This window comes from Lycium ferocissimum, chromosome 8, assembly GCF_029784015.1.
Source record: "Lycium ferocissimum isolate CSIRO_LF1 chromosome 8, AGI_CSIRO_Lferr_CH_V1, whole genome shotgun sequence".
NCBI classification, from domain to species: domain Eukaryota; kingdom Viridiplantae; phylum Streptophyta; class Magnoliopsida; order Solanales; family Solanaceae; genus Lycium; species Lycium ferocissimum.
This window is the reverse complement of record NC_081349.1, coordinates 14,693,513-14,714,667: the sequence shown is the minus strand read 5'-3', so window position 1 is coordinate 14,714,667 and position 21,155 is coordinate 14,693,513. Positions and strand designations below refer to the sequence as shown.

The 21,155-nt window shown below is 33.4% G+C and overlaps 1 protein-coding gene across 1 annotated transcript in view; it reads left to right on the top strand.

The window, feature by feature from the left end:
• LOC132067324 (delta(3,5)-Delta(2,4)-dienoyl-CoA isomerase, peroxisomal) overlaps positions 1 to 20,548 on the top strand; it is a 49,915-nt gene extending 29,367 nt beyond the window's left edge. The window contains exons 3-4 of the mRNA XM_059460520.1: positions 20,040 to 20,210; positions 20,272 to 20,548. Of these exons, the coding sequence (XP_059316503.1) occupies positions 20,040 to 20,210; positions 20,272 to 20,291 (191 nt within the window). The 3' untranslated portion in view covers positions 20,292 to 20,548. The remainder of the gene's footprint in view (positions 1 to 20,039; positions 20,211 to 20,271) is intronic.
• The last annotated feature ends 607 nt before the right edge of the window (positions 20,549 to 21,155 follow it).

Here is a 21,155-nt window from a genome sequence, read left to right as displayed (position 1 = left end):
CGGTTATGGTCCGAAACCGATACTACCGAGCCACACAAAGAAGAACGGCGAGTTAGAAGACTCCCTTAGAAAGACGAAAGAGGAAGGTGCTAGTGCCCAACATGATTCTGAGAAACGATTAAATGCGGCTGAAGTTGTGGTAAAAACCCAGTCCAAGATAGAAAACCGAGCGGTCCCGAGATAGAAACTCAAAGCGGAGGCCCGGATACAAGCATTAAATTCTCAACTGGTTACTTTAGCAGCACGCGAGGAAATGTTTAGAAAAATGCAACATTTTGCTAGCTCATCGCCATCAAGGTTAGAAGTAACACAACTTTACATGATAAGTTCTATTTTTGTTCTTTTATTATATATGCCTCTTATACATGTACTCATCAAAAACTGAATAAACATGAAGGAAAGAGTAGTACTCCTCATAAATCTAGCTAGACACTTGAAACATAAAAAGAGTTCTTGCTATTAGGAGAAGATATTAGAATTGTTGTTGTTGCGAGCAGTCTTTAAACTTTGAGATATTTATTTATCCAGGATAATACTCATTAATTGGTGGTCCTCTTTCATATACTAAACTAGACTTGAAGTTAGGAATAGTTGATTGTTTTCATGATTGCGGTTGCATTAATTAGTTTATATGTTCCAGTTAAGCACGCAAACTCTTAGTTACGGTTTTTTTTTTTTTTTTCCGGGTAACTAACATTGTATTATTTACCAAGCAAGTCTCTACAACTCAAACAAAAAAAAAAAAACAATCACTACGGAACTGGACATTCCCCGGCTTCCGATTGCACACTCTCCTCATTTACGAAGCCTCTATACCACTCGTACCGGGTTTGGACAAATGAGTCTAATCTACTCGTTGCTAGTTAATTTTGGAAATAAGCTAGCTCATAGTAAACTTCTGGATTATCAATCACACTATTGCCTCCCGAGATCTTTGCTTACGCTTAAAGACTCTCCCATTACGTTCGTGCCTTTATTACATTCTTTTTTTGCCATTGTTAATTGGTCTCTTAATCATATTCATTTATTTTCATTCTTTAGACGCTTTTCTTTTGTACAATTTTCCACACTAATAAAAAAAAAAAAAACATGTGGAAGACATAAAAAGTGTACGAAAAGAAAATCATAGCTTGAGTGGAATTATGGTTACGAAGGCAATGAGTTGTGGCCAAAGTGTTCTTAGGTAAATACTAGACGACCTCATGTAGAATAAGCATTTTGGCACGGAAAAGCCGATCATGTTACCCGAGCAATCTCTAATGATGCCCCCAATACTGCAAGACCTTTAGCTTTCATGTAACTACCATCGGTATTAATCCGAATTGTCCCACCAAAGGCTTACTCCACATAACCTGTTTAGTGTTAAGAACGGTCTCAAAGACCACGAATCTACAAAGCTTGAACCGAGACGGTGTAGTATCACATTTGGGAAAAGCAATACCAATAGCGACTTTCATGTTTCAAAAATTGTTTTGTACCTTCTACTCCAATACTATTTATTCTTCTAATGAAAGCGAAAAGAGTTGTTCAATGTTTTCATACCCATAATGTTGCTTATGTATTGATGATGTTCCAAATTGCTAAACCATTTTGATGAACTCAATTTAGCTTTGGATTGTGCACTCATAACCATTGAGCTTTGAATTCTTCAACTTCTACACTTTAAATCTAATCTTATTTTCTTCTCTCTTTCCGCAGTATTAAATGTGGGAATTGAATCAAAGGCGATTGCAAGCTAAGTGTCACCACATTATTAGTATTTTGGAAGAAACACCACTTTTATCTGTCTTAGTTTAGGAGTAATATTTCATATATTTCAGTTGGATTGGTACTTTGGAAGAAACTGCATTGTCTATCTTAGTTTAGCAGTAATATTTAGTATATTTCAGTTGGATTTTCTTGTTAGTAGACATATTTTACTTTTATTTAGGAGTTTGTAATGAGATATGATCTCAGTACAATTTTAGTTGTTAATTATATGATCATGGGTGAATTGTATCATTATCTGGCATGTTTTATTATTTTGTTTTCAATTTATGCAATTCTAATTTTAAAAATTATTACCTACAAAATAATTAAACGTCATTGAATGTCTATAATTAGTGACAAATATTTTGTCATTAAAGGATTAATTTTTGGCGACGACTAAACTAAATTTTTCTAGACAAATATATTTTCGTCACGAAACAAATTAGTTCGTCATAAGTTGACTACATTTAGTGACAAAAATATATTTGTCCCAGTATCCTCCTCTTTGTTGGGTACGAATTAATGCTTTATGTTATGACAATTGTAATTGTCACTAATCATGACAATTTATAGTGATGATTTTTTTTTTGTCATTAAAAAGCAATACTATTAGTGACGAGATGATAGATTCAACTACAAAATTGTAAACTTTGTTTATAACAACAAATTTGTCACTAATCCCTATACGTTTAGGGATAAAACATTTTTTTGTATATAAAGGTAGTCTTTAGTGCGAAATTACATTATTTCCGCTACAAAATACATATAACTTTTGAGACAATTTATATCGTCATTGAACGGACTAAATAATTAGTGACAAGGTAGTTTCGTCGGTATTAATAGTCTCTTTAGTGACAAAAACACTATCAACTACGATAATCTATCCTTTTTATGACAAATATGTTTGTCACAAATACTATGCATTTGGGGACGAAAGGAAGATTTCGTAGTTAATAAATTTTATTTAGGGACGAAACACTAAGTTGTCTTTGTATACTTTTAGCGACGCTTTTAGGGACGAATGATTGACGAAATTTTTTTCACACAGATTTTGGTGACGAAATATGACTTATAAGTGGCAGAAATTATTTGTCACGATAATCGGAATTTGTTGTAGTGTATCACATAAATTCGGAAAGAGGAAGTATTTTTTTTTGGCGTAAATCAAATGCATATCGCTTAATAATAGCGTTAATCAAAGTTTTATTTCTATGTTTTTTTTTCCCAACTAGATAGTCACATCAGTGATGTAATCCTTCAATGCGTTAGATAATGTGAATAATTCTTCAAAGTTTCTAATTACTTTTTCTTGATATTTTCAATTAATTGATATTTTCAATTAATTGAATTATAACACTTTCTATAATAACAATTCCATAATTATACTACTAAAAGGTACTCTCTATGTCCTAATTTATGTGACATAGTGAAAAGTCAAAAGTAACAAGTTAAAGTGCACGGAGAAAATAAATATGTGTCAAAGAATTAAAATTGAAGTGCATACGTGTATACATGAGGAGAGAATATGTCTATCTGGGATAAAAAAATAGTTTAGTAATGTGGCCAAGTAATATGAGACGGGGGGAGTACTTCATATATTAATTCTTAAAGAACTTGAAAAGTAAAAAAATTAACAAGTATAAGTACACGGAGGAAATAAATGTGTCGGAGAAAAAAAATTAAGGTGGGTCCACCTCCTACTCATGTAAAAAAAAAATATTGAACACAAAAATCGCTAAAGAAGTCATAAAATCAAAAGATTTAAAACTTATACCTTTGGGTAAGGATAAAAATGCACTAATTTTAGACACATACGTCTCACACAAATAATGAGGAATAACATCAAAAAGACGAAATATAAACGGTCACGAAACGAATACACATATTTTATTAAAATGATGAAGTTGGTCTATACTTAAAAATTTAAGACCACAACAGATGCTAACATATGAAAGCGCTTTTCAGTGTTGTTGAGTAGAAAGAGATGATGGTATGAAACTCGGTAGGAGAAGGTGTATTTGAAACCAGGAAAGTCATAAATGATAGAAGCGGACTAAGTAAAATAATTTATTGATATTTTCAATTAATTGAATTATAATACTTTTTATAATAAAAATTCCATAATTATATTACTAAAAGATACTCTCTCCATAATTATATTACTAAAAGATACTCTCTCTGTCATAATTTATGTGACATAGTGAAAAGTCAAAAGTAACAAGTAAAAGTGAACGGAGAAAATAAATATGTGTCGAAGAATTAAAATTGAAGTGCATACGTGTATACATGAGGAGAGAATAAATATTCAGTACTATGACATATGTCCACGTGGGATAAAAAGGTAGTTTATTGATGTGGCCAAGTAATATGAGACGGGGGGAGTACTTCATTTATTAATTCTTAAAGAACTTGAAAAGTAAAAAAATTAACAAGTACACGGAAGAAATAAATGTGTCGGAGAAAAAAAATTGAAAAAAAAAAATTAAGGTGGGTCCACCTCCTACTCATGTAAAAAAAAAAAAAAAAATTAAACACAAAAATCGTTAAAGAAGTCATAAAACCAAAAGATTTAAAACTTATACCTTTGGGTAAGGATAAAAATGCACTAATTTTAGACACATACGTCTCATGAGGAATAACATTAAAAAGACGAAATATAAACGGTCACGAAATGAATACACATATTTTATTAAAATGATGAAGTTGGTCTATACTTAAAAATTTAAGACCATAACAGATGCTAACATATGAAAGCGCTTTTTAGTGTTGTTGAGTAGAAAGAGATGATGGTATGAAACTCGGTAGGAGAAGGTTTATTTCAAATCTTTCAATTGGAGAATTAAACCAGGAAAGTCATAAATAGGAGAAGTGGACTAAGTAAAATAATTTATTGATATTTTCAATTAATTGAATTATAATATTTTCTATAATAAAAATTTCATAATTATATTACTAAAAGGTGCTCTCTTTGTCCTAATTTATGTGACATAGTGAAAAGTCAAAAGTAACAAGTAAAAGTGCACGGAGGAAATAAATATGTGTAGGAGAATTAAAATTGAAGTGCATACATGTATACATGAGGAGAGAATAAATATTCAGTACTATGACATATGTCCACCTGGGACAAAAAAGCAGTTTAGTAATGTGGCCAAGTAATATGGGACGGGGGAGTACTTCATTTATTAATTCTTAAAGAACTTGAAAAGTAAAAAAATTAACAAGTACACGGAGGAAATAAATGTGTCGGAGAATTAAAATTGAAATGCATACGTGTAGACATGAGAAGAGATAAATATTCAGTACTATGACATATGTTCACATGGGATAAAAAGATAGTTGGTTATGAAATGAAAGATCTTTTAAACTTATGATCTAAAACAAATCATAGATATTTGTGTGGATTTAAATCATTTCATTAAAGGTAAAAGGGGAAGTTTCAAGTTAAATGATTTCTAAACGTAAAAATATATCATTCTTTTTAGACAAACTAAAAAGAAAATGTGGTACTACTTTTTGTGTTGGGTAGTACGGGCTTTCATCATCTAGTACTAATTATAAGAGGGAATAGTTATAGCACAGAGGTGCCCGTCAACATACTTACTGAAATGGGGTCATTTTCGATATTTTGGAATTTCCAGTCCTTCAGATTATCAATTTTTTATTTTTTTTTGGCTTTTCACCCGGTGTTTGGTAATTGAATTGGAGTCCTACTATATTCGGATTTATGCCGCGTAAGGCCTATTTGGGGGAAACGCTCTCTATCAAAGATTTTTTCATAGCTAGGACTTGAACCCGAGACCTCTGATTAAGAGAGCAACCCCATCCGCTGCACCACATCTTTTGGTGGTTAAGATTATCGTACTTGGTTACATGTCTACGCCCTATTCCTTTATGCTATATTATATATTTATATGGTATCATGAAGGATTGTTGAAGTCCTTGAATGAAACAGTCTCCAATCCTCCATGATATCATCACGGTATAAAAATATATTGAGATGGTATCACGTAGGACTGTTGAAGAATGTCTCATTGAAGGAATGCAATAGTCCTTCCTGATACCATCTCAGCATATGCTATATACCATGATGGTATCAGGGAGGATTGAGTGTTGTTTCATTCAAGGAATTCAATCAAGTCCTATGTGGCACCATAATGGTGTACAAGACATACCATATTGGTAGCATAGAGGACTGAGAACTGCCCTTCCTTTTTGTTGCATTTGACAAAACTAAGCTTTTATACTAATTATATGTAAAGATGCATTCTATTTTGATATTGTAAGCATTTTATTTCGATAATGTAAGCATTATAAATATATTGAGATGGTATCATGTAGTAGTATAATTTAAAGGAATGATCTAATCTTTCATGATGCCTTGTCGGATATAATATATACTGCGTGGTATCGTAGAGGATTGAGTGTTTTTCTTGAAGGAATGACGGTCCCCTATGATACCCACATGGTATATATTGATACCTTGTCAATAAATGGTATACCATTTGGGTATCATAGAGAGATGAGTAATATTTTTTGAAAAAATGATCTAATCTTCTATGATACCATGTCAGTATAGGATATATACCACGTGGGTATCATAGTATATTGCAATAGTATACTTCAACTGCTACTAATTTGATATACTATATGCTAAAATATGTCCCCTATGATACCCCACACAATATATTTATACTCTATCAATATATGATATATAATTTGAGCATCATAGAGGGTTGAGTACTATATCAGTTATCTTTTTTATTTATATAAAAAAAAGAACCAAAAGGTGTGTTGAATAACATTATAAAAAAATAAAAAATAAACAAAAAATTAATTTATAAAAAATAAATGAAATTTGAAAAGGAGGGATAAGAAAATTAACAAGATTTTAGATGAAAAATAATATTTAAAAAGTTAGATTAACAAAACCTGATTCAAAAAGGTTAATAAGTTGATGCCAATATAACGTTGCGTTGCTTCAAGTACTTGATGCAATATTTGAACATTCGAAGAGAAACCCAAAAGAATTGAATTTACTTTGTTCTTGATCCTTATTTTTTACAGAGGAAGTTAAAAATTCAAGTGACTCTTGTCTCTTCTCCTTTTTGCAGGGAAGGAGTAAAAAAATAACCAAAAGGTAAACAAGTGAAAATGTGGGTCATTTGTCAAAATAGTAGAAAATAAATTCACTTTCATATGGCAAGATCACCAAAAAATATTTTCTTGTACAGTTGTACCTAAAAGACTATTCATATTCCCTTAAGTAATACTCAATCTTTGGAATTATCATTAAAGAAAAATTTATTTTCCTTCTTCATAAAAAATATGATGCTATTTCATTTAAAGTGCTCAAATTATCAAAGAAACCGAGAGGTGCTCCCCGCCGGTTCTTTGGAACGAGGCGAGCTGGGACGGATCTCGATTCAGAAAGATGAAGTGCCCATACATTAGATAAGACAAATATGGCACATTTTATAATTTGTGAGCCATTGGTAATTCCATGAACAAAGAAGCCAAATTAATGGATAGTAGTAAACTAAAAGTAAGAAAATGTGATCCACAATAGAGATTCAAACACAATCCATACTAAATCATGATTGTAGAAAACACCAATTATTGATTTAAGAAACAAAACAAATCTAATAAAAAGAATATATATATATATATATATATATATATATATTTGTTTTAGGACAATGCATGCCTTTGGAAGCACAAGAATCACATTTCCCTGAAGGAACTTTATTAGTTCTCTTCTTCAAACAAACATAAAATCTCTTCCCATTCCCACCACTATTTCTCTCACACTCCATAGCATTCCCTTTTGTCTTTCTAGAACCTTCCACATTTTTCTTCCTCAATTCCTGCACCCCATCTCAGTCCCAGAAGCACTGGAAAACCTAAAAATTGACTCATCAGTTAACCCCTCAATATTTTCTTGAATTTTGCAACCAAAATCACATGCAAAGTTTGAATCTTTTTGCTGAAAATAAGTACTAAACCCTTCAAGATCACTATGTTTATCACAATTACAAGTAAAGCTTGCATCCTTATGCTGAAAGTAAGTGTTAAACCCTTCTAGATCACTGGCATTACAACATAAGACATCTATAGCTACGAAATCTATGCTATGAATTTAAAATTCATAGCTATTACCTAGTAGTAGCCACAAAAATTCAAACTTCATGGCTATCTACAAAATCGTAAAATTTCTTAGCCACGAAAATAAAATTGACAAAGCCAATTCCTTATTTTTGCTATAATTGCTAACATTCGTGACAATAATGACCTAAATAGCTACAATAAAATTTTGTAGCTAATCATAAGTTTTTGCCACGTCATAAAAGTTATATATAGCAATAACAACCTTTTAGCCACAATAAATTATTTGAAACTAAATATTGTAGCTAAATAAATATGTTTGCTTCAAGTTATAAAACTCGTGGCAATAGTTAAGTGATATAGCCACAAATTATTTGCTACAGTAAAAATTTGTAGCTAATCATAAGTTTTTGCTACGCCATAAAAATTATTGTAGCAATAGTAACTTTTTAGCCACAATAAATTATTTGAAACAAAATATTCTAGCTAAATGAATATTTTTGCTTTAAGTTATAAAAAATTGTGGCAATAATTAAATGATATAGCCACAAATTTTTTGCTAAAGTGAAATTTCGTAGCTGATTATTACATTTTACCACGAGTTGAAACTTACTGTAGTAATAATAACCTTTTAGCCACAATAAATTATTTGAAACAAAATGTTATAGCTAAATAAATATTCTTGTTTCAAGTTATAAAAAATATTGAAAAGTTTAAATGATATAGCCATAACTTTTTTGCTATAATCAAATTTCGTAGCTAATTATTAATTTTGCCACGAGTTGAAACTTATAAACAATATTTCTTGTCTCTCAAGTTTTATATTGATCAAGTGTTTACTGTGTTATTCCTAATCTAGAACAATAACCTTTTAGCTATAAGAAGTTATTTAAAATGATATATTATAGCTAAATAAATATTTTTGCATTGAGTACTAAAAAGCAGTGTTTTAAAAGGTGTTTTCGGGGCGAGCCCTGGGGCGGGGCGTACCAAAAATGCCCCGGGGCGATGGGTCGGGGCGAGAGTCCCCAAAGGCGTACGATTTAATATAATTCGGGGTACGCCCGGCGTTTGGGGGTAGTTTTTTTGTTGGGGCATAAGCCCAAAAATTAAACTTCTTTCAAACTAAAACGAAATTTGTTAAATAAGTCCTTAATATAATGCCCAAATTCTCAAAAGTCAACATGTAATTACTCAAATGTTTTAAAAAGTGTTCATCAGATAACATTAGATTTAAAAGTCAAGACCTTTTTTTTTTATTTAAATAAATGATTATATCTAATATATATTCTTTTTCAAATTATTTATCTCTATCCTTATTCTATTTTCTCGAAAAGTAAACGATCAAGTGAGTCGTACTTGTAAGTAAGTCTAATAGATTGTTCTAACAGTTACTTTTTGTGGTATATTTATACCACAATTTACATCTAATACGGAAGCAGCATATATATATATATATATATATGCTCCACCCAAAAAAAAAAAAAATTAATTAGAACAATCTATTATATATATAGAGCCTAAATTAGAGCCTTCTTTTCCTACTAGAGATATTAGAGAGCAAAAATAAAATTGACAAGGAGATTGGAGAGATTAGAGAGAACCAAAAACCCTAAACTTTCAAAAGAGATTCAAAAGCCATTTCCGGAAAAAAGGTACATCTTCTTCCTCTGTCTCATTCACCGGACATAGCCTTCATTTTTTTGTAGATTTTAATCGTCAGTTCCTCTCTCTTTTCTTGTTTTTAGATTTGCAATTCTAAAATTCTTCAACTAATGAAAGGTAATAAATTAAAAAAACACCAGAAAAGAAAATAAGATACTAGTGGACAATAGAGACAACGAAACAAGCAAGGATAATGCACAGATCTCTTGTTTTTTAAAAATCCAGACGCCAAAGTTTTAATGGGAGGGGAATGGGAAAATTGCATTAGATTGTAGCAACTGTTGTATGTGAATTTTATAAATTGATTATCTAGGCATATTTTGTTAATAGAAATTAATATATGAATGAGTATATAGCCCTAGTGAAGGAAAGGACAAAATAGGGACGGAACATATTTTGATGGCATTGGTATTCATTTCTTGGTTTTACAGAGAATCTCAGCATCGGTACTCCACAAAAGGTGGTGTTGCCAACCATGTCTTTTGCATCTTCTTTGTTTTACGGCTTAATACATTAACTCAATAAATTACCCCCAGCTTGTAGCACACCTTTTGAAAATATGTGGAGTATACTTTTTTTTCTTCTATTGTGTGCTCTGTTTTTGGAGATTTTGTTCATACCCATAAAGAAAATATAACTCCAAATTCATTGGGTAAAATGTAGGTCATCATTATCTATATCTATCATTTTGAAGTTGTAATTTTTATTGAATTCATGTTCGCTAATTTCTTTTTGATCTTCTACAGGCACTATTTGCAGCCAAAGCTCTATAATTTGATGAAAATTAAGTGTTAATTTCGTGCTTATAACAGTGGGAAATTATATTTTTATCGTTGTATCAAGTATATGGAGTTTCAGAATGGGCCTATAGATTTGATAACACCTTCCTTGTTACTTTTCCCTTTACTGACTTCTTGCTCTTTCTTCTACAAGGCAGGGGAGGTTAGAAGTCGAACTTTGTTGCCCTTAAAGGTAAATGATTGGAAAGAGATTGAGCAAGACAAGATCGATCATATATGGGACATCGTCTTAGTAAGAAAATTAGTAAACTGATGAAGCTTTTAATCTTCTTTATTTTTTTTAATGGATTGACAATTATATTATATATGATCCTAAAAGTAGCTACAAATATTTTGTAGCTATATGCACTATATTTGTAGTTTAGGATCATATATTTGTAGGAAACGATGGGAAGAAAAAATCCAAATGATTGTTGCAGCTCATCAAAACCGACAATCATATGATGCAAATCTAACCGTAAGTAACTTATTTATATATTTTATAATTACTAATCCAGTAAATATGTGATTTCTTTAAAAGGATATTCATATTAACACTAAAATTTAATTTTTAAGAAGAATACTTTATTGTATCATTTTCTTATTTTTTTAATTGTTACTGCAGCTTGTGGAGGACTTACAGAAGCATCAAAAATCGATGGGACATGAATAATTATTGTTTCTCTTGTAAAAGTATATTGATATGTTTGAATAAAGTGATGTTTCACTATTTTGAATGATATTGTTGAACCTTTATTATGCCTTTTTTTTTTCTTTCTAATATATTGTTTTTATTAAACAATGGAAGATATTTTGCTACAATATTGTTTCTAAATTTTATGCCAAAATTGAATTCTCAGCTACATTATATGGCTAACATGTTGGTGGCAAATTTTTCAGTTAGTAGCTATACAATTTTTGAATTCGTAGCTAAACATACATATAATTGCCACGCAAATGAGAACATCGATACGTATTTATTTCCCTAGCAAAAGAAATCTTTTGCTACATTTTTATTCTTCGTGACAAAAAATTATGGATTTTTAGCTATGAACTTTTGAATTTGTAGCTAGACATATACTCTTATAATTGCCACGTATAAAAAACATTGCTATAAATTTTGAATTTCCGTAGCAAATGAAGATTCTTTTTTAGCTATAATGCAATTTATTTCATGGCTAAAGACATGGATTCTTAGCTACAATATGGAAATATTTGTAGCAAATATCTTAATTCACAGCTATGAACTTTTTAATTTGTAACTAAATATGAGTACTATTGCCACGAAATTAAGCTATAGAAATAGCCATAAAATTTGAGTTTTCGTGGCAAACAAATTAAATCTTTTGCTACAATACTAGACCTTGTGGCTACAATATGAAGATAACTACAAATTTTATTAGTCGAGACAAAATAATAAAATCACTTGCTATAAGTATATTTTTCGTGGCAAAAATGTTCTACCATCACAGCTACAACACAAAAAAAACTCGTAGCAATAAGTACATGTCCTTAGCCACGGACCATGTAAAGTTTGTAGCTAACTTTTAGCTACGCTACATTTTGCTATAAATGCCACGGGAAAAAAAAATTGTGGCTAAAGTGTTTAGCCACGAAATTTTTTATATTTAGCTACAATGTATTTTGTAGCAATATATGCCTTGTGTTGTAGTGTGGGTTTATCACAATTACTGATAAAGCTTGAATCTTTATGCTGAAAATAAGTACTAAACCCTTCAAGATCACCAGGTTTATCACAATTACTGGCAAAGCTTGAATCTTTATGCTGAAAATAAGTGTTAAACCCTTCTGGTTCACTTGGTTTATCAAAATTACTGGTAAAGATTGAATCTTTATGATGAAAAGGAGTGGAAAACCCATATGGGTCATTGGGTTTATCACATTTTATGTTACTTTGAGTGGAATTTGAAGTGGTTTGAGTGGCATTTTGGTTAAAGGTTTTCTTGGCTAAAAAACCAGATCCTGCTGCTGCTGCTGCAACTACTAAAGCTGGCCACATTGGGTGATTTTTTTTCAAGATTTTAGACAAGGGATTTTTTAAATTTTGAACATACAAGAAACTAGAGATCACACTAAAAAGTTGCTAATTTTGTAAGGCAGTATATGTTGTTGCAGTTCATAACTAAGTGAAATTGACAAGCTTTGAATATTCTGTGTGCTATGTGGGCAGAGTTTTCTGAGTAAAAAGGGAAACGTTTAGGCTATGTGTTAATACGTGTCTTGTTATTTAAGTTTGTTCACGTGCTTCCCGCTTTCTGATAAATTTTCAATTTTGTGGGCAACTCAGATTTTGGGTCATTTGCACTTTTGACCTATTTGTGTGTTTGGTCTTTATTTTTTGTCTCTTAAAATTGAACTTATGCTTATAAGGGAATAAGTAACGTATTATAATATCCACAAGTTATGCCCGCGCTCTTAAAAGTAACTATTGTCATCAAAGGCATAAGTTCGATTCTGAAGAGCAAAAATTAAAAATCATGACATTTGAAGGCCAAACCGTGCAATTACTTGTTTTCAGTTCTTGGTCTTTTAGAAGTAGGGCCTATGGCTGGAGATTTTGGGCCAATTTGCCAAAAATCCATAAGGAAACCTCTCTCCCAATTTGTGGTCTTAGCTAATTTAGTGTGCTAATTAGGTAAATTTTTTTACAGGTACCCTATTTTAACCTCGTCATTTAACATGCGCTCACTTTCTTAAATTTTGTGTAAAAGTTCGTGCATTTCTGCTTGAAGTTTAGGCAAAAATGTCTAAAAACCGAACTCATGTTAAATGCTATGCACTTTGACCGTTAATCTCTTGAATGATCATCCAAGTTAAGAAAATGACTCATTTATATTCCTTTTATTTATTATATACTAATAAAATTACTTATGTTTTATCCATTATCTCACAAAATAACTCCTGAAAAACATAAAAATGAGATACACTAAAATAGTGGAATTTTCGATTTCAATTCGGCAACTTGGTACCAAATTACGCAAACCTCTCAGTATTCTGGACCTCTTGAAAGAAACTGGTATGACAGGTTGCAAGCCAGTAGAATCACCCATGGAAAGTAATCACAAACTACAAAGTGGAGTTGGAAAGTCGAGTTGATAAGGAGAGATATCGAGGTGGTTGTAAGACTCGATTTATCTCTCTCTCACACTAGACCGGATATAGCCTATTCGATCCACTGTCGGTCGGTTCATGCATGATCCTCGAGATCCTCATGTTGACACCCAATTTTGTCCCTCCTTTATTCAAATTTATTTCCTTGGGCTTTTAAATTAATTAAATCTAAATATTTTATTTTCGCTACTATTTACTGCTATTAATATCATTACTTTCATTTACTATTTTCTATCAACATTACTTTCGTTACTTTATCACAAATCTTTTAATAGTTCATCATCGTTTCATTTTCGGATTTTGCACTCGTTACAATTAATCTTACTTTATTAAATCTTTTAATTTCTACTAATTACTATTTACCTTCACATAATAGACATTGTACTAGATATTAAATTAAAAGCCCAAGAAAGAATTAAAATTGAAAAGAAAGGCCAACAATTTTCAGCCAACTAATATGCCCAAAACACATAGCCCAAACGGATCCTTAATGGACCAGCCCACACCACATCACCCGACCCGGTCCGGCCCATTTTCCTTCCACTTCATCAGCCTTCCTTACCTAATCCCTCATTTCTCACCTCAGCCGCCTCTTCTTTCTCTCTCTCGCTCAAACGCCTCTTCTCCCTCTCACCTCCATTTTCAGCCAAAATACAAAACCCCTTTTCACCCTCGCAGCTTTGCCTTGCCATTTCCATACAAAGCATCCCACATCTTATTCCCTTACGTTTGCTCTGTCCTTGACAGAGAAAAGGCTTTCCATTTCTAGCTTCAAAACGCAACCAATCTTCAAGACCAGGAAAAAATCGGTCCGTTCTGGGCAAAGGGTTGAAGCAAATCACGTGAAAAGTTCCTCCAACGTTCGATTTCCAACAATTTTGGCCAGATTTTGAAATTTTTAAACTTTCAAATCCCGCCCAAAAAATGAGAGACAAACCCTAGCCTTAAGCCTATAAGTAATCGCTTCTTCAGTCAAAAAGGGGGGGGGGGGGGGGGGGAGAAAAAGGAAAAAAAAAAAGACACGACCATCTTCAAAAACATACTTTCTTTATTTCGGGAACTTTAGCCGAAATAAAGGGTTGATTTCATTTCTGTTGGTTGACAGTTGTAAACAAACTGCTCGAGTTCACTCTTTCGAGCTTCGGGTCTGTTCGTTGCGAGAATAGATTCGTGACCCCCATCCCAGTTCATCGCACGCAAACAAGGTAAACTTTGACGCATTTATTACTTTCAGCATTTGGTTTTCAGTTTTAGTTAAGATTTCAGCTTTTTTTTTAATTGTTGTTATGTAGTTTCTTCGTCGTCGCGTTATTCGTTTTGATGATTGGGAGCTGTTAGAATAGATTAATGTCTATTAAAATGAATTTGGAAGAGATGTACTGTAGCTTGGATGTTTGGGACTGAAATTCCAGGATTTAGAACTTAGTTAAAGCCAAATATACATAGGATATATAGTAGGTTATCAAAACAAGAAGAAAATATACATTCGGCATACCTCTGATATGCGACGTGGTATATATATCTTAGGTATATTATGTATATGGCTAAAACAGATCGGCACTGAAATTGTCTGTCATTTGTAAATTAAGTTTTCCCTGTTAATCTGCTCTCTGAGTTTTAATATGTCTTGTTGGGTGCATCTGATTATGTGGTTCCTGTTCGTCCAAATGACATGGTCTGAGTCAAGCATGACTAGTAGGAATATGCGTTCGATCTTTGTTTGCTCGTGTTTATGTTAGTGTACAGCACTTCTATGATGGTGTAAATACTTAGCGTAATTGGGGAATTAAGCAATAACACAACTTACCGAGATTAAAGCTTATAAGAGGTATATCTAGTTTGACAAGAGTAGGTCTGCATTGCTATACGGTCTTAGTTTCATTTTTATGAATTGGAAACTTATTACAGACCTGTCGATGGGTGTTGAAACCCTTTGAATGCCGGAATATCAATCAATTCACGTCTATGATTTTGCATAAAAGGGAATTGCATATATCTCATTTGGTTAACTGCGAACCTTAGTTCCTTGTCTCGTATGAGATCAATACTGTCACGCTCAGTTGGCAGCCGCTGGAACTCTCGTTTCGGGTTTAGCTTGGTCCACCTTGCTTAATTATAATGTTCATGTTATTCAATGACTTAGTTTGCATCTTGTTTGCTGTGTGGTATAGCCATCTGTCGACTTGTTTGGCTGTTATTACTGAATCTTTATGAATGTCAAAATTATTTCCAACCCTCATATAAATTCATCACTGTTCGAATATGCCGTTCAGGGATGCATGTTTGTTTGAGTTAAAAGTCAAATCCTATACTTGAAATAGCCTACTGGTTTATTTTGAGTTTATATTTTTTACATATTTAACATTATTCATTGATTATATACTAATCCTTCTCCTTTTTCTTTTGTTTTATGCATGACCATCTCGCACACGAGTCCGAGGGACTCGTCGTCTTCCGCCTTCGATGTTGGGCCGGGGCCCAACGAAATACCATTCTCCTCTGTTCCAGCCCTCTGTCCACAGCAAGAAAAAAATGAAATCTGGGCCGAAGCCCAGCCATCAGCAGACCGCAACAGTCCAAGGAAGTGGGCTGAGCCCACTTCCGTTATATCTACTCCTCCATCCTTTTTATTTTGTTTTGTGTGCATTTAACATGTATTGTATGATTATTATATTTGCTTGTTAGTTTAGGCGAACTTTAGCAAATTAGTGAGATTTAGTTTAATAATGGGTAGTTAATTTAAGAAAACTAATAATTAATGCCACAAGTTTTATCTCTTCTTTTATGTTTGAAACTATTTATAGTATTCACAATGTGTATTTTCATTAGAATAATTAAATTTCGAAATAGCATGACTACATCTTTTGAGCTAAACGAACCAAGACTCATTTTTACCATCATAGGAATTTTAAAATGTTACAAATTCCATGCTAAGGTTAGCTTATTTTGGGAAATAAAAAATGAACTAATTCACATAAGCAACTGTTCTCTTAGCTTTCCCCCTAAACGTTTTAAATGCATTTGTTAACAACCTTTATATAATTAGTATTGAGCTAATACTCTTTCTATAAAACTTTTAGACGGTTATCAAAATTAATCTCACAAACAACTGTTTTCATTTATTAGTTAATGTAATTCCGTTTTCGCCAAATAATTATAAAACGCTATATTATTTTACTTACAGCTAAAGTCTTTAGGGAAATTATTACTTTTTTTTTAAATCTTACTATATTACTATTCATAACTTTAATAACATTCACAAATTATTTTCAAATCTTATAAGATATCAACTTGCATTCTTAGCCTAATTAATTTACCTAAGTCCGGTCGGATTAACCATTATTAATGGAATTTAGAGGATGCTTAATACCTTCCCTCTAGGTTAGTTGAACCCTTACCTAGATCTTTTTGGTTGCGTAGACTTTAAAACAAATAGACTTTAGATAATTACTTACCTTAGGTGCCCTAATTCACCATAATAATTAGGTGGCGACTCTTAACTTTAATTAACCCCGGAATTACCCGGATGTTATAAACTATTTTGACCCCGGTTAAAATAGGGTATGACAATTGACAACAGCGACTACTGGGAATACTTAGGTTCTAACCATAACAGACTTAGTTTTAATTAGGCTTTGTGTGCTTATTTTAATTGTATTGACTGTTTTACGTGCTATTAACTGTTTGTTTGATATAGACTGTTTAAATGTTACTGCTTTGATAAACTGTCATTCCGTTTCATTTTCTTTCACTCCTGAAAAATTCACACATTTTCACACACTTAAAGCGGTTTCGCGGTTCGCGGCCGTACACTACTAAAACACCTTTTAGTTGGATTGATCTTGTGGATTTAGTCGATCGGCGGTGCAGTCGACAGCCACGGACTTTTCACTCCCGAGTCGTCCGCTTAGGGGAACCTTGTGTCATAGGCAGCCAACTCTTAGTCAGCCTAAGATAGAGCTAAACCAACACCTGTTATTAGGGGCATACATTTCATGACCTAGGAGGTTTAATACCTTGGCGTATTAAATCCATTAGATGACTTTACCTAAACGTCCAAGTGGGTCCACGACCCCGAGCGACACTAATCATACTTTATGTGCATATTTGAAGGTTAATTGTGCCTAAATATCGACTATTTGCTTTAATTAATTAAACTTTAGGAGGACTAACGTTCTATGACAGGTATGGATTTTGCATTGGAGTGCAACAAATGACGAAGATCGAAGGCATCACAAATGGAGCTGGAAGTTAGACATAGGAAATTACATTTACTTTACTTAGATTAGGAAAACTTTATGTTGTATTCATTTGGTATGTAATAAATACTACATTACTTTGTACTTTATTTTGGGAAAATAGACTTGGTTTAATTAATCAAAAGCAATGGTATGACACCTCATATGGAAGCTGTCTTTCGCATTTTGCAGTATCTGAAGTCTGCGCCAGGGAAAGGTCTACTTTTCTCTAGACATGGTCACCTCAAAAAAGAAACCTTTACATATGCGGATTGGGTAGGATCTCTAGATGACCGAAGATCTACATCCGGTTACTGTACACTTTGCAGGAGGAAACACTGTCACTTGGAGAAGTAAGAAGCAAAGTGTTGTTGCTAGATCAAGTGCGGAAGGTAATATAGAGCTATGGCTCGGGGTGTTTGTGAACTTTTATGGTTACGAAAGCTATTAGAGGAATTGAGATTGTCCGAAAAGGGAAAGATTTCCTTGTATTGTGACAACAAAGCGCAATCAAGATAGCTCATAATCCGATTCGACTGACCGAATAAAGCATGTTGAAATTGATCGACACTTCATCAAAGAAAAAGTTACGGATGGTGTCTTGAGTTTGTTCCATGTGTGTCGGGAAAGCAACTAGCCGATATGTTTACCAAAGGCCTCACCAAACGGACTTTCCATACACTAGTTTGCAAGTTGGGCATGTGCAACATCTTTGCCCCAACTTGAGGGGGAGTGTTGATTGATATGGGTTTCCTAGCATAATTATAGGAGTAATTGATATAGATTGATTATGTAATGATTGTGTAATATTCTCTTTCTTTATTTAGTTATAGGACTTATCGTATAAATACCCATTGTCATGGGATGTAAATTATCAAGAAATACAAAGAATACTTTCTCTTCTTCTTGATAATTTACATGGTATCGGAGCGTGCCCGTCCCAATTTATTGTTACCGATGTTGGGCCCCTATATTAAATTGTCCACGCTCCAGATGTCCAGCCCTGGGCGTGAGGCGGGGTGTTGAGTTCTCCCACATCGGTGGATAAGTGGTCCTTGGTCTCCTTTTAGGGGTGTTGAGTTCTTCCACATCGGTGGATAAGTGGTCCTTGGTCTCCTTATATGGCTTGGGCAATCCTCCTCCCTTTGAGATAGTCCACACTCCTAAATATTTTCATATAGAAAAGAAAATATCATAGTACAAAGTTTGAAGTAGTTGAGTTGATTTTTTGCCATGGAACGTGAGCACTAGGTACCGATGAAAAATATTTGGGCAAAGCTTGGAAGGAGTTTAGCGATGTGCTTAAATAGTGGGTTGAACTGGGCATAGGAACTTGGGCTAAGTTGGAGATTGTTTAAAATGGGTTATGATTAAACGGGTCAAAGGGTAGCCCATTATTAACTTATCTTGTTCCCAACCCATAAAATTCTGGACGGGTCATTAATATTTGGGCCACATTTTGACACCCCTAGTTGTTGTTGTACTACATGTACAACTTGGCCCTCCATCTCTCATTTGGGAAATAGGGAGTGGAACTTATGATTCACTTTCTTTATTTTATGTCATGCTTGAGAGATGAGAGTCAATATCGACACACGTATGTTGAGGGGAGCGTCCCCGAGTGAAACGTTGAAAAAGGCATGTAGGTAAGGCTTGATCCAACACGTCTTCGATTATTTAACAAGTGTCAACCCAAAAACATTGACTTCTGAATGATCCTTTCTGTTATTATGTTGGTTTTTCTTTGCCCAAGAAAGGAGTTTGAAATTAGCTTTTGCATGTTTTCGCGAGATAAAAACAGTAAAACACAGGGAGGCAAATATGTTATTCATCAAGACGAAGAAACTAGAGCTCCAAGGCTGTTCAGATCTTCTATCCTACCCGTTTCCTACTGCACGTGCAGTACTAACATTGATTTATTATGGTAGTCTGTGTCCGTCAGTTTATGCCTTTTCCAAATCTAGTGAGGCGGTCTTCGGTTAAAAATCACTGAAGGCCGGAATCACACTGCCTTCTTTCCCTGCAATGGAAGATGGAGGACCTTATTTTCCATGGTTTGCGACTGAAGTTTGAACTGATGTCATTAAAGTATATCTTTTCAAAATCTCGTTTTGTTCCCTGCTGAGTAAAATGCATGTGGTCCATCAATCTCACTTGTAGATTCTTTTCAGCTCATTGCTTCTAACATGAGTTTTTGGGTAACTTACCAGGCCTTTTTACTAGCTTGCTTCTTGTTCCTCCTCAGTTCTCTCTGGCATTAGTGAATAAATCATCTTTTAGCAAGCTTAGTTCTTAAGTTCTTGAATGTTGTTATTTTATGTAATTACTTAGACCTAGCTAATAATTTTGTTGATGTTTTTTCATTAAAATGCAGAAATAGCTACAAAGTCTCCACTTGCTGTTATTGGAACAAAAGCTGTGTTGCTGAAAAGTAGGGATTTGACAGTGGAACAAGGTCTAGATCATGTTGCCACATGGAATTCTGGTACCCTGTTACCAGATGACTTGAAAGAAGCAATTTCAGCATATCGTCAGAAGAGAAAACCTAAATTTGCCAAACTCTAGATTGGTAAATGATGGCATTGATGGAATTTGAGAGGGTTAACCTAAATTTGCCAAACTGTAGATTGGTAAATGATGGCATTGATGGAATTTGAAAGGGTTAATAGATCTGCATGTGAACGAATAAGACTGTCTGTGGGACGAGTGACGAGATTGAGAAGACAAGCAATGATGCATAATTGTTGTCTTACTTTATGTAACTTTAGCTGTAGCGTCTAGTATGCTTAAGGTCGACACGAATATTTCTGTCTTGTGAAATTGTACTAGTTCTAAGCCTGAGATATGATATCATATGGAAAAATAACCCACTTTTCTTACGTTGTATGTACTGCATTGCCAAAATGTTGCAGCATATGTGTTGTCATTATATGATGAGTTCACATGAAACTTACGGAACTTGCGAAAACTGACATCTCAACAACACCAGTCACCAGTGTCGAGCTTTAACTCACATGCATAGTCCAGCTTGCAATTAACAGTCAAATGCACTTTGCCTAGTGTGGCAAGAAGTCTCATGTGGTTGACAACTGAGTTGTCCTGTTCTTTTTTTATGAATGCCTAAGTGAAGGGGTGGTGTGTCATCTTTTGGATCGTCTATGAATTATGCTCGTCTTTTAATAATACATTTTTCGGTTGTTGTGTCCAGATATGTGCTTCCTTTAGTACATCATCATGGTCCTGCCAAATCTTTCTGCTGAAATTGCGGTCTCTCTGGTCATCTAGATTTAGAGTACACAACTTGTCGCTTTTCTCCCAAAATCAAAGAAAGTAACCATTTTTATATTTGGAAAAAAGAGAGCATTTGCTTCAAAAGAGCAAAATAACAGGAAGGAGAGGAGACAAGAGGAGGGTGGGTGATGGGACAGAGCAATGAGGTTGCGTTTTATAACATGTTAATGCATTTGTGACTGTCATAAGAATGCAAAGC